At 36.6% G+C, this 14,412-nt stretch overlaps 2 protein-coding genes across 3 annotated transcripts; one reads left to right on the top strand and one right to left on the bottom strand.

Annotated features, from left to right (window-relative positions):
• Positions 1 to 4,028: 4,028 nt before the first annotated feature.
• MS3_00007996 (uncharacterized protein) lies at positions 4,029 to 8,992 on the top strand (the record flags this gene model as incomplete). 2 transcript variants are annotated; one of them, XM_051216332.1, is made up of 5 exons in its annotated part: positions 4,029 to 5,226; positions 6,119 to 6,176; positions 6,223 to 6,666; positions 6,711 to 6,893; positions 7,581 to 8,992. In XM_051216332.1, exons 4-5 carry the CDS (start codon positions 6,852 to 6,854, stop codon positions 8,877 to 8,879), a joined length of 1,341 nt encoding a protein of 446 aa, XP_051066909.1. In that variant the 5' UTR covers positions 4,029 to 5,226; positions 6,119 to 6,176; positions 6,223 to 6,666; positions 6,711 to 6,851. The 2 variants fall into 2 exon arrangements, with proteins under 2 accessions (XP_051066909.1, XP_051066910.1); XM_051216331.1 differs by lacking the exon at positions 7,581 to 8,992 and having other exon boundaries at positions 4,029 to 6,489; positions 6,523 to 6,666.
• A 365-nt stretch (positions 8,993 to 9,357) lies between these two features.
• On the bottom strand, positions 9,358 to 13,731 carry PSMA3 (Proteasome subunit alpha type-3). The gene is made up of 6 exons (XM_051216329.1): positions 13,664 to 13,731; positions 13,251 to 13,630; positions 13,073 to 13,216; positions 11,479 to 11,591; positions 9,579 to 9,646; positions 9,358 to 9,540 (listed from the first exon to the last, which is right to left on the bottom strand). The coding sequence occupies exons 2-6, from the start codon at positions 13,344 to 13,346 to the stop codon at positions 9,431 to 9,433; spliced, it is 531 nt and encodes a 176-aa protein (XP_051066908.1). The 5' UTR covers positions 13,347 to 13,630; positions 13,664 to 13,731; the 3' UTR covers positions 9,358 to 9,430.
• Between the last annotated feature and the right edge of the window lie 681 nt (positions 13,732 to 14,412).

Below are 14,412 nucleotides of genomic sequence, written 5' to 3'. Positions count from 1 at the left end.
AGAAAACATATCAGCGTGATCTAAATTATTTTTTCAGTCGCATATAACGGAGATCAGCTCACCTAGATTGCTGGCTATCAAATTCAAGAGCCTAGAGCATTTAGCTGAATTTGCCCAGGTCAATAGATTAATACATCCTTGATGTTATGACCTCAGTTGCTCATGCAAACCAGGGAAGTCACATGAACTCCACAACTATATCGGTAGCCTTTGAACAGCGACTTCTGGTTAAGGCGATCAAGTGTAAAAGTACAGCGGGTGTTTTTGTCAGGCGAGGATATAAAACTCGTGAGCCGCGTTTCACGAGACCGGTCAGTAAGTAGACTTAAACTCTACCGAGTATGCAGCCCCTAAAGAGTTTTTTCGGGTGTATTTTGTCTAATTCTGCATTTAAGTCTATTCTATCAGTACCACATTTAAAATATTTCAATATGTTTTAAAAGTTACCTTGCACAAACTATTACTCATTATCATTGTAAGATCCATTTTGAAGGTTTTGTGTGTGAAACTATCCCCGTGCATACACTTGTAATTTATTTATATTGGTTTCTTCAGTCGTACATTTCGTTAGTCTTTTTGATTCCATTTTAGGTAGTAATATTGTATTTTATTATAATGTTTCTGTTTCTCACGTCTTCACTGAGTTTCCATGTTTATTCCTGAACTGCTTTTATGTTGTCTTAGTTGATACTTAGTCTTGGCGGCAGCCAACTTGATTTGTTCCCCCTTTGATTGTGTTGCTTTCATTGATAGCAACTGTGTATTTTTTATTGTGAATCGAAACACTCTGTGTTATAAAACAACCAACTATTACCTTTCGAACGAGTCTGTACTTGATCTATCCAGAAATAATAGAATAACATTTATTTGTTGCGTTTGGATGATTTTCGTACATCCTTTATCAACTTGTTTATTTATTGTAATTTAGATTTGTCTACTAATTGAACAATTATTGGTTGGCAATATTTGTTTAGGTAACAATGTACATTTATATTTTTCAATGAAATCTGATACCATCATTTACCCAATCACCTTGTTTTGGTTTAAATTGGGCGAAAGCGCGTACCTAAACTATCTAGACACTTATTCTTCAGTGCAAACCTTAGTTTGGATCCTACAATCATCTCTCAATATATATGAAAAAAGATTAGTCACTGATCGTTTTCCGGGAATGATCTATAGTAATTTCGAGGGACTTAGTTTTTTCTAGGAGATCCAATAAGAATATGTGTCTGCATCGAAATGAGATTAATAACTTTAGTACAAACCTGGTTGTTGCTAGATAATACAATGAAGTGCGCACCCAAAGTAGTATAGTAATCGGAAGTGGTAAGAAAAACCAGGCAGTTCACCTGGTTCAGCTTCATTGCCAACAATACTAACTATTTCACAAGGGAGATATATCGATCTGCCAGGTAAAAATATACACGAACGAAAGATATTACAAATGCAATAATTACTAGCACACATAGGTTTCGCCAGTCACACCAAGCTATTGGCTCTAATACCCCGTTCACATTGGGTCACTCATATGATTTTCCACCAAACCCCTAATGACTAACACTAGATGTTAAGTATAAGGTCCACAATGTTAGATGATGGAAAGATGAGAAATCTTGAAGACCACTGTCAAATTACCAGCTTCTGGACGAAAACGTACATGTACATATCCCTAAAAGTAGTTATAACCATACCGTCATCACATTCGATATGTGAGGCACGAAAATGAAATAACAGCGACTAATAATCGTGCTGTAGTCAAAATACCCCTTCAGTCCTGATGGTGCGTCATCGACAGGTTGCATGTAGAGATGAAGCTACAGTGTCTCTAACATAAGTTTGCTCGAACGCGTAGATATTTCGTGTGACTCAAACAATTTGTTCATTTTAAATGATCCATTTTGAGTTAGCTCGCTCGATTGTTGTCTTTTGTTCCACTAGTAATGTTGGACGGCATGAAGTATAATTGAATAAATCTACTAATCCAAAATACCGAACAGTTATAAAAAACACAGTCCGGGAAAATATTCCACAGTAAATGTGAAATCCAGATATGAGAGCATAATGATATTTGTACGAACTAATGATTCCTTTGTACCTGATTGCGCGTTTACTACAAATTCCAAATATAATACGTTCATTTGTGCATATCTAGTTCTACCTACCTTAAATTACACCATTTCAGGAATTCTTAGCACATTAATTCGCATAATTCTAATTATCATAAATATTCAGAATTAAAAAGGAATTTTACGACTGATTTAGAGAATGTGGAACACTAGGATGGTTGGTGAAACTTACTAAACGACGACAACCGTAATTTGTAAAAACCACTAAAAAAACAGGTGTATTATTATGGTGAAGAACTTCAGTAGTTAGGTGTATACAGAACTGCCTCAAGTATTAACAAAGTATTTCAAATCCCGCTGTATAGCCGTGCTGGAGAGTTATTCAGTAAAGACAGGTACGTTTTAGGAATCCGCGTGGCTTCAAGAAAGACAGATCTTACACCATAAATTGCTTGTCAGCGTGAAACAGTTCTACAAGTTTCTGGGATTCCCCACACATGGATTACTTCAGGACCTTGTCAAAATACTGAACATAGAGCCCCACACCGCCCTGCGGATGAAAATAAAGCGAACACGGCTCACTCGTTAACTCCTCTTACGGTTTATTAACTGTTCAGCAATTTTAATGAATCGGATTCAAACTGGAGGATTAGCAATGTCTTGAGGAGCAAAAATACCTATATTGGCCATTGGCTGTCCTTCCAAAATATTATTTTATTATTTTTCTACCTGAAAGATTCCCGTAAGCAATGGAGAAGTGTCATATGTGGGGGTGGTCCAAAAGGATTTAGGAAACGTTTAAGGACGACCGAAAAAAACTGCAATGGTAAGTAAACCTTCAAAATCAGTGGTTCTGTAAGTCTTTGACATATGATGATGACCACATTAGTGTGACTGGACTCACCTACCTGATGGTGCTTGGTCACACATCTGCCCCACATCACGAGTAGGTACGCCGTGGTATCCATCCCTTTCAGCTACAAGCTATCTAAGACCAAACGTTCCTTCGACACATTGATAGCCTTCCAAATACAACTTCGAACTCTTTCATTCTAGACTCCTGATTAGACTGCGTTGACATACTTTGATTATAAACGTTTTACTTGTCAAGGCGTTGTCGAACTCCGGATACTTGTGACATCTTTGACATAACAAATCGTGACCCATGTCTTTTGTTAACAGAAAGTTAGAATACTAGCAAAAGTTATCCCAGAGATGAAAGCAATGTATATTCAACTCTCTGTTACGTCGGAATACTGTTAGGAATGCAAACTACCTAGTTCTTTTAAATGCCCTCTAAGGTCTACATCTGCTAGTGTCTCAAAATCCACAATAACTTCAGCTCTTCTCAAAGTTTGTGACTTTGGATTTTAAGAGAGCATGGAGTCGCCAGATAATGTACGAGATGCAACTTACCTATGCCATCAAGGCAAAGCTTTACCGGAATCAAGTTACAGAATCTGACACTGAAACACTCAGAGAACAGCTAGTCCACCAGAAAACTTTATTACTGCTCGATCATTTTTAAAGCGCCATTTCAGCCGTCGTAACTACTGTTCCTTAGATGGACAATTGAGAAAGGTGACATGACTATCGAGCATGTTATCCAGGTTTATTCTCTTTCACCTGGAATGACGTTTAATCACAACCAGGGACATGCTTGAGCTTATTTCTTATGCCCTAAGAACTTCTCACAGGTAAGCTCTATTTCGTTTTATTACTTCTTATGTCTTTTTGTTAATTAAGTAATTTGTTTACTCCTCTTAACACGTGTTAAGCGGGGAGTACTTCTCTCTCTACTAATTCATATCCTGACGTACGAATCTAAATACTGAAATCAACTATTCGTTTGTCGAACAACATGATAAATGCTGACTTCAGAAACCTTGTTACCGCTGGACGAAAGTATTCACTTAAACCGAAAATCTGGCTCATCACGAAAAATTGTATTCAACCCTCACTGCTTGACCTTCATTCGGACCGCGGTGTTCCAGTTTTTGCCTTTGGTAGCAGGGTTGTATAACTCTTAGTTAGTACGATGGGGGAACTTTCTATTCGTTTCAGTTGTACACATACTAGACTGTTGTATGTTTGGGTTGCTGTTTCACTCAAATCTTCAACTTTCTGCTCACATTTTGTGATATTATATACTCAACGAGATATTTGATAGGGTTGATTTGCCTTTGTATCACTGTCAATAACACTAAATACCTAACGAATTAAACAGCATTTACTTTAAGAAACAACCGATATCGGCCGAGGTTCTTCCGAGCATTACAATGCTCATGAATGAGTTAGGTCATACTGCAATCAAATGCAGTGTGCTGTCCGAGGCTAAGTAAGGAGATAAAAGATATGATAATGATATCAAAGCCATTGAAGCTAGGTTTTATCTCATATGTGACCACAGAACAGTCTGAAGTATCAAGCACATTCCTCTATTGATACCAGTAGCCGCGCTCTGCTCATTTTTAACATGTTCACAACTGAGATTATTATGCGATAAAAAACTTGCATCTGATGTGCTAAATTAAATAGACAGATAATGGGACAGTATTCCCAACAGGCTTCATGATGTGTCGAGTAGAGCTCTATTGGTTGGCCGGAGTAAACTAAGCTAACGTCACGACAACAAAGGTCTTGGAAAACAGAACATATTGTTTGGACCACAGCAAAGAGAGCTCAACCGTAATGTCAATCCTAGTCTGGGAAATCAAAACACCTTGCCCCTAAACTTATACCCAAGTGAAATATCAAGACAGAAGACTATATTATCATATCTGTCATAGAAAATTTTGATCGAAAACCTCTTTGATCATAGTCTGGGGAATACTCATTGTTCAGGAAGTTTGTGTTCTTATAGATTTTTAAAGTGAGGTTCTCATGAGATTCAAAATGTCTTAAGTAGTCACCTCTATAGAAATGTCAATCACCATGCTATGCTAGGATAGCTTTTAATAACTAGATTTAAGACAATAATTTCAGTAATAAAACGAAGTGAACGTGTAATTTTTCTATAGTTGGAAATCTCAACTTATTTTGTAGAAATAAACTGGTATTCCGGGGCGAACTTGTCAACCCTGGGTTTGACCAGCAGTATGTAACGAAATTCCGAGACTGATATAGCCAAGAACAGTCCTAGTGTTTGAGTAAAAAGGTGAGTCATTTCGTAATTTTTATGGACTAAAATCGGTTGGTTTGTAGTTGAACATGTTGAGTATCTACATCCGTCGATATGCTATTTCTGGGTCTTTTTGGAAAATCTTATGTGCCTCACGGTTATTAATAGCTGCTGACATATGATTGCTTACACACGGAAAACGCGATATACGTAAACTATATACACCAAGATGGAGGGGTCACCTTTCTGAAGAGGTCGAAGTATATTAAAAAAAAGCTTTTTTTCACTTGGAAGCTGTCATGCTTGATGTGTAGTGGTTTCTGTAATAGGCACTGACGGCTTAAAGTGGTCGAATCTTCTAACTAGACAACTTTAAAGTTTTGTTGTGCTAGCACTTAATACCACGTTCATATAACGTCTTGAACTGATTGTACGACTCATCTAGTGTTATTTACGTCGAAAACAATGACAGCTAGAGTGAAACAATAATCTGCTTCTTCGTCCTGAAATCCACATTTTCACATCATCTTGCCCTTTATGTCATGATTATCTCTCAATAGGTGTTAGTTCGCGTAGGAGGTTAGGTTAAAAATGTAACTTATCTCTGCTGGTGGGCTTTATGTTTTACAAATACACTCGATCTCTGACCAATGGGTTGCATTTTCTAATCCAGTTTTACACACTTGTTGTTCAAAGTCAAGTATATTGAATAGTAAGCTACATTAAAATTTTAGAAATTATGCTTTTGATGGTATATATGATAGTCGATGTCCTCAAGATAACAGATTTCGAACATCATCATCTGTAAGCACCTGAAAATACAATCAGTTAATCATAAACAAATAGATTCTAGGCATTAACTGATTATTTTTGAGATGCTTCAATAAAATGCATGTACTTATATTTCTTTTTACCTTGTTCTATTCAGATTCGTTTCGTGATGAAATTCTCAATTTATATATTCACAACTTATCTTTAGTCATCCAGTAGTCATTGAGTGTAATCTGTCAAACAATATACACGCTCTTTTAGCAATGGAATTTGCACATACTATTTTCAGAGTAGCATTGTCTGGGGACCCCAGTATGTTACTACAAATTTTATCTGGGGATCGAGGTTTGGCGAATCTTCCTGACTTTGATGTAAGTCGGGAAGTTTGTCTTTATTTAACAGGGCAATATGCCACTTCATTTTGCTGCTATGTCTGGTTCATGGGAGTGTGTTAAAATATGCATTTCTGCTCTACAAGCTCGCAAGGATCTTGACTGCGCAACGGAAGTTCAACGTAAAAATTTCATGGTAAGTTAATATACTAATAAACATCTTTTAAAGGGTAAAGATGCTCTTACCATTTCCGTTGAGAAAAGCGATTATGAATCATTTAATCTACTGATAAGTGCAGGAGCAGAAACAGATTATCGGTGTGCGGATGATGTGCCTCCTCTGGTGGCTGCTTTAAGTCAAGATAACGTGAAGGTGTGTTCACATTATACTAAAACATATTATTAAAACCATGTTAGTTAACCGCTAACGTCCTGGATGCACTCGACATAAATTTTCTTCGTTTACGCCGGGATCGCTATTGGATTTTAGCATTGCATACTGACCTCTCAATATCTTTAGCTTATTTCAAGCTCCTAAAGGCTCATGCTGTCCCATACATGCTAAGTGAATTTGAGGAAATTTGTGCCATTGTTCTTGAAGTAAGTTTCAATAATCGATCTAATTTTCATACATTGTCAACGTAGTGTCAGTAATTGCTGAACCTTGCCGTTTTGATGGTCGCTTTTTTATTCATTCACCTCTAGCCACTCGTAAAAGTTTACAGCATGATAGTTTTGACAGATTCTAACAACGGACCAACAACTTGCCTGATTGGAAGACTAACTCTACATAGGATAACGTTAATCTACTTTCATTCCAACAGCAGCATTCTGTTGTTACATTACCTCTGCATTTCGGACCTGTTTTTTTATTTTAATTTTGAGTAAGCTCTTGCACAGTTAAATTACAAACTCGGCGCATTTTAAGGAAGTATGTTAGTTGTTTTGCGCAACATACACTGTCAAGTACACCCCCTATTTGTGTTGCCAGCCAACAATATTAGGCCTAAATAAAATATAGAGATGATACTCTTTGAAAGTCGAAATTCAAATTATTAAATAGTACTTTATTGGGTACTGATGTAATAGGAAAGAGACTACTTAAAACAAAGAAACAATATCGAAGCAATAACATTAAATACAGTGTTCTTTCCAAATGAAACAATTATGAAGTTCGATACGAGTAGAATTATAAACTCTTAGAGCATATTGTATAATTTAATTGCAATAGTTATGTAAATTTAAATAAATTTGTTTCTTTACTTGTTATTTATTATTGGCATGTAGAAAGAACCATCAATAATAGGGATTGAAGAATTTTTGATTTACTTGGGGTCAGATGCTGTGGAACGTTGGTCTATTCATCAAGAAGAAGTATCTCTTTGCTTAATGCGTATTTCATCCTACTTTTTAAGAAAAGTCGTTCCATTTAGTCAGAACTTCAGTTGTATTCATCGCTTGCAAAAGTTAGGATTATACACACCCCCGTCATCTGCTAGAACTTGGTTGCAAGTTCTGTCTCAATGGGGATTCCCAAGGATTTGTATTGAACAACCGGAAGTCCAAAAACAACTGATTTGGAATTTAGCAGATATCGATAGGAGTCCAAAAAATACAGTTCCGGACAGGTGTTTGCTGCCGCTTGTACTATATTTCGCTGTCTTAGCCTTACGTTTCCCATATACAGATTGGATCGATTGTTGGCGTGAAGTTTGTTCTAAGGCGAAATTTAATGAGCATGAATATAACCTAGGAACACTTCTGGAATTACACAGTGTAAGGCAGTCAAAATCTGTCTTCGATTTCTTCTGGCATAATATATTCACTTTTGCTATTTCACGTGCTGTGTTGTATACTAATTTAAAACTTTTTCCCTTAAATGATACTCAGTGGTCCATGGACAAATTTTTAAATCATGCTTATCGCGAATGCCAGTTATTACAACCACTTCCTCCAGGGAATCATGAGAAATTAATTTATCTCCTTTCTTACTTTCCAGCATCTAACAATATTACTGGGCATGAAATTTTTATGTCGATTGTGTATCAGCATTTCTTACCATTGATATCTGATGATGATATTGAATGTAGTAGTAGTTGCTCAAACGTTAATCCCAATGTATTGATGACTGCTACAGTTCATGTGCTTCATCAATATTGTTTATTAAATCTAATTGTAAACTTTTCAGCTAAATTAGGTCTGAAATTCCTAAGCAATATTAAAGACTGGCCACGTTCAATATCAACTGACTACAAAATCAAGTTGTTCAATATATTAATTGCATGCTATGTTGAGTCTAGTCGACATACCAAAGTACCTAGAAACATATCCCAGATTCTACCATTGAGACAAATGGGTTGTGATCATTCTAGTTATTTGAATAATTTAGTGAATGACTGGCTGAGTAAGTGGTTGTCTGAGCCGAAACGTCTCTCATTATGGTCTAAAGTTACTATACGCACATGTCTCAGACGTTCCACGCAACATCGTTCTTTCCCTAAACAACCTGTAAATGAACTTATTAGGCGTTTACCGCTGGCCCCGATGCTCCAGGAGTACCTTATAGATAATGAATATCTAAAATAATGTTAATTCTGGTTATTTCTACAAAGTAAACTCCTGATATACTCTGTGACTGTATATTCATTTACAACACACAAATCAATGCGATCTTGAGTAAATACACTTGCTACAACAAATATTGGTTGTTTTATATCATGCTGAATGGGTGAGAGTTAAGAACTTACATGAACAATGCTTCAAAAAACTGTCCGGATAGTATTAACCGTATTAGTGTTTTACAGACAAGTTAGTATTAAATGAAACACTAAGTAACATACTTATTCCCTAATTGATGGGACACCTTACTCTCTGGGTAAGTGGGACATAAACGGTAATGGGGAGACGAAATACTTGGTGCGATAGTGATACACTAACATCCAAAGAGAGTATCAAACGTTCTATATCTACCCATCAATTCCTGGGAACACTCAGTGCAATGCCAACAACCATATCAAAAATGATGATTGTCGTCTTATAAAGATTGGTTTGAAAACCTACGCTTGAGAGACGCCACAGAATTTCAAAGATATGTGGTTCAAAAAACTTATATTTAGAAAATAATAAATGTACATAGCTTATTCCACTTCGTCATCTAAATCATCAGCTTCTTCTAAAGCCTGTTTGGCGAATGTCTCTGCTTCATCAAAGAGTTTGCGAGGAACAGGTTGATGTATACCCTTTGTATCTAAACGTATGTATATATTACCAGATCGATAGACTTACTTGCACCAACCCAACTAAGATCCAATTCAAAATTTTTGTCCTTGATTTCATCGTGAACGGTATAAATTCTACAAAAACGGAAAACCGTGACCATTGATTCAACACAATAAGACAGGTTAATATTGGTAGTGACCTTAATAATTCTTCTCACCATTGTGCCCTTTTAGTTTAAAATCTAAGTCACGGTATTACTGTACCGATTTGCCACATCATCAATTCTAGTCCGGAAAATATTTTGAGGCACATTAATATCAGAAGACTTATAATCGTTTACAGTTTATTTGTGACACTAATTGGCAAGACTTAACGAAGCTCGCTGTGATAAATACGGATAGTACTTTAAGCAGATATTAGTAAGACCTGCCGCTAGCCCTTCCCAACTCTGTAAACATATCCATCTTTTCATGGACAGGTGTCAAATAAACTTCACTGTAATTCATAAGTGTAGTTAGTTATCTATATTTCCTTCTGGGTGTGGTCTTGCGTGTCAGTTATCTATTGTCGTTTTGGCTGTAAATACGTTTGGCCAATAATCCGTAACTCATACATGCATCCATATGCAAACGACACTCCTAGTTTGGAATCAAGCAATGCACACCAAAGGCATTGCATCGAACGAGGTCCCAGGCCTCAGGAAACTGCAATAGCTTTAAGTCAGAGTTCAGTTGTCCACACCTGTCGATTCGGAAAAACTTTTATATACCTTTTGGTTTTAATGATCTTTTCGGTAATAAGCAGTTGGTGAAAACCGTTTGATTACGTTTCCCTTGCAGGGAATAATTATGAAAGTAGAGAAATATGTATTGAGACGTACATAAACTACTTAGCACACTGTAAATACCGATAGACCTAACTTTTCTGTATAATAAAATGTCAAGGAAATGCCATTTGTCTTTAGTCTTTTTTCACAAGTGAACGAGTCACAGAAGGTATACAGTTAAACTCCCTCAAGAGTTCTTTACTAAAGTAGTTTAGGGAGATTAGGTAAGATAACACCTAAAAAGGTCTCACTGCTATCCCGTCAATTTGTATGTTATTAAAAACGAAATTACAAGATAGTCCTCTCAAGGATGCTATCTAGTCGGCCAGTGGTGGTCGGCTAATCAAAGGGTAAGTTAGCTGGTTTTACTACTCCAGGTTGCATTTATTAATTCAGCTGCTCCTGTGAATTGAGCTACATTGAACTACTAACCAACTTAGCCAACGAGCATCTTTTGCGGCTAGGAAAGGGTCGGACGAAATACGTACGCCTAACGATCTGTTACTGTCGATAAAACCAAAATCTCTAAATTGGTTGGCTGTATATCTTCTGGCCTTTCCAGCGAGCTTCGATTTCGTCTTCTACAAGTAGCCGAAGCTATATGGATTCGAGCAAACTCTATTCTCTGTACGTGAAAGTTAGATACGTTTGTCCCTTTTTTTAGTCAAAGAAAACGAAATAAACTATTTTAGTGGTCCTTTCTACTTTTTGTCAAACTTTAACCCTTTCGTATCTTTTTACGAATATATTCAAAGTGATCATACGCTATTTACTACGTAGTTTTTAGTGATTATCATTTAGCGAACAGTCTGTGTGCTATCTCAAACAGTAAGACAATTGTTCGATCGGAGTATATAGGTCTCTTAAAAAGTAGATATAGACTGGCACTACACACTTTCTTCAGAGCAGCTGTCACACAGTCAAAAGATACAAGTTGGTAACACAACAACCTTCTAGAGGCACATATATTGATCTACGAAACGTCGGACGTACTTCACATTCTTCTACTTGGCTACAAACTGAATGGACTTTGTAGAGTGCATATTTACTAATACTCAGATGTTTCGAACAATTACACATGCGCCAAAGTATCAGTAAACTTAATGAACTCATGAACAGGGAGATGTCATGAAGACCTACATTTTGGCTGCTTCCTTGATTAATTCTTCAGGAGATAAATCATTCATCTTCAGTTTTTCTATTTCAGTTGTTGCATTTTGTTTGGCTTTTCCGATGGCACAACCAAAATAAGCCTTTCACGTAAAGAAAGTAAAGACAATAATGTTGTAAGATAAATAGATTCTAGAAAATAGAGGAAATTTATTATTTTGATAATAAGTAGCTAAATCAAAATCTACTATAATATAGTGAAGCCATTAGGGCATCTACTGAGTGACCAGATGTTTTGTATGACAACATTGAGGTTAATAATAACACTGCTGACAAACAATAACCAACGTCATACAGAAGTTCATGGAAAGGGATTTAACAAATCACACATGTATCAGATAAGTAGACTACTTAGAGATCTTAGTTTGAAGTGCCGAGGTTAAAACTTTATAAACAATCTGTCCAACACCATAATTTAGTTTCCAAGCTCGAACTTGAGAGGAATAATTGACTTTGAACATGTCCTTTTATTTAGGGGCTTGTCAACCTGACGAGTAGAGATCTCTTGAGAAGAGTAATCAAATGAAATAGTCAGTCAACACTAACGTAAAACCTCGCATGAGTGTCAATTGGATAAAATTTCCACACTTAACACCAGTGCAGTGAGAGGAAATAAAAAACCGAAAGCATGTTGTGAGTAATGATTTGAAAAATAATGCACTTCAAAATATGAGAGATTCAATTATAATGGAGCAAATGGAATGACGGAAATTTTGCAATGACTATCAGAATCAATTGGATTTCGAAAACTTCATAACAGAACTATTGTGACAAAAGTACGGATTTTGTAAGTATACATCTAAAATTACAATTTTTAATTACTGCAGAAAGTGAACAAAGCAAACGTTAAGACTGCATGACATGCCTTGCTAAGCACTGAGAATATAAAGAAACAGGATGGATAATGACCCGCATGAGTAAAGAACGGTGAAAAACTTAGAATCGGAAATACGGGACACTAAAATTTGGATTTAGGAGACAAAAGGAATGTAGTCGCGTTATTGAGACTGATTTCAGACTATATCAACAAAGCACTTTTTCACGGGCTCTGAGGACGAATTCGGCACTTGTCGACACTTGGGAACTAACAATTTATAACCTGGTGGCATTTCTAAATCTGTTTACCCTTAGATGTGTATTAGGGTACGCGATGACTGCATATGAAACATCCCCAGATATGGTCACTGAAGATAGAGCCTCACCAAACTTATTTTTTATCAATATTTAACTCAGGAGCTCAGCATTACTCACTGTGTTTGCATCACGTAGTAGCAAACAGCACACTATATTTGCCCTATTATGTTCAGAAAATAGAATTAGTCGAAGTATTCGAAAATGATTTAAAGCTAATAATGAATGTACATATATATATTAGATTTTCCGTAAACACAAACATGTAGTTATCTCTGATGACTTAACGTTAATATATTAACCTGTTATCGTAGATCTGATTGGTTCGTCCAAAAAGTATAGTCTCGCCCATTACTCAAATAAAAACTACTCTACCTCAGAGTAAAACAGCACTTCATAAGGAAATTACGGCACAATATTAGCGTAGACTTACAAAGGACAACCCGGAAGGCTCTATCACGAACAAATGAGGACCATCGTTTTCGTAGGAACCAAGCAAAACTGATACACCGAACGGTCTGACCGCACTATAAAGTGTATGAGCGTGCATGTACATAGCCAGTCGTTCCGTCAGAGACTATAGAAAGAAATATGGCAAACGGGAAACATACATAGAGAGGTATACAGCTTCCAAAGCTATTACGATAATTCGAGCATTCTTCTCTGGCTGCCTCAACGATCGCCTTGGCGTCAGTTTGAAATCCCATCACCACCTAGAATGTATGGGGATTGTAACTAATAAATTACCATCCCGATATGGTCATCAATATTATAAATTCGTTTAACACAACCGGACTCGTAAAGTTTTGATGTGACAATATTCTCCACAGCAAAAACTACACAGTCTTTACCTTGGATAGCAATGGCTGTACTAAAAACATGGGTAAAATAATGACGTTATTTCTTGCCCGCTATTTTCAACAGCCTTACAGGCATACTCTATCTGAAAAACATTTCCGCCTCGAGAGAACTGCGATGCAGTAAGGTCATACTAAAAAATAATTGTAAAGAACTAGAGACAAACCCCACTACCGATTGAAGACATGATTAAGCTACTACAATTCCGCGACCAACGACCTTTTTCAAGGGAATGTCCGACGCTCAATATTTTGGTGACGAGTTTGTATAGCCCAGTAGATTTCTTAGTACAACCCTTTCGATGTTAAGCAGCAGTTATGTAATTTTTGGTCACTCCCAGCGAAATGTTTTTTTAGATTGTTCTTTGTGATATGTACTTCAGTATTTTTCGAGTTACTCCTTCTTACATTCATTCACTCTTATCGAAGTTTCTATTTCAGCAGACAGTGAATTGGCTGGGGTCATTTACTATTTCTCCATCAAGTATTGTCATGTTGAGCATCAGCTACTACAATATGAAGTATTGTGAACTGAAGTGAAGATGAGCTTAAAATGAACGGTAGATTTATAGGGCGGCGAATGTAAAAGAAGGGTTATTAACATGCAATGTTGAAGAAAGCTGCTTACTCACTGTTTTGTTGGCATAGTTTCCACCGTGTCGAATATCAGAGATCATGACATGTGTCTATCTCTTCTATGTGGGTCATCGTAAACAGCACTAGCTCTTCCGGCATATCTTTAGTAGCCCGTAGTTTGGTTTTGTCCTCATTTAGATCGACGATATTCGTTGAAGGGCTCACCATTTTAGTGGCCCATGAATCTGACTCCTATTTAGATCGTATAAATGTTTGTTATCGCCTTTTCTCGTATACAATCGTCGACTTAAATCACGTTATCCAATAACGGAATTAAATA

The sequence above is a fragment of the Schistosoma haematobium genome, chromosome 4 (genome assembly GCF_000699445.3).
Source record: "Schistosoma haematobium chromosome 4, whole genome shotgun sequence".
Taxonomy (NCBI): Eukaryota; Metazoa; Platyhelminthes; class Trematoda; order Strigeidida; family Schistosomatidae; genus Schistosoma; species Schistosoma haematobium.
Note: the sequence above shows the minus strand (reverse complement) of the source record. Positions and strands in the feature narration are given on the sequence as shown.

Bases quoted from the DNA above. Each gene is read 5' to 3' on its own strand.
- PSMA3 (XM_051216329.1), bottom strand. From the start codon at position 13,346: ATGGGATTTCAAACTGACGCCAAGGCGATCGTTGAGGCAGCCAGAGAA. The intron at 9,647-11,478 runs GTAGGTCTTCAT...CCGTTTTTGTAG, and splicing joins ATCAAGGAAGCAGCCAAAAT to AATTTATACCGTTCACGATG. The intron at 9,541-9,578 runs GTAAGTCTATCG...ACATACGTTTAG, and splicing joins TCTTAGTTGGGTTGGTGCAA to ATACAAAGGGTATACATCAA.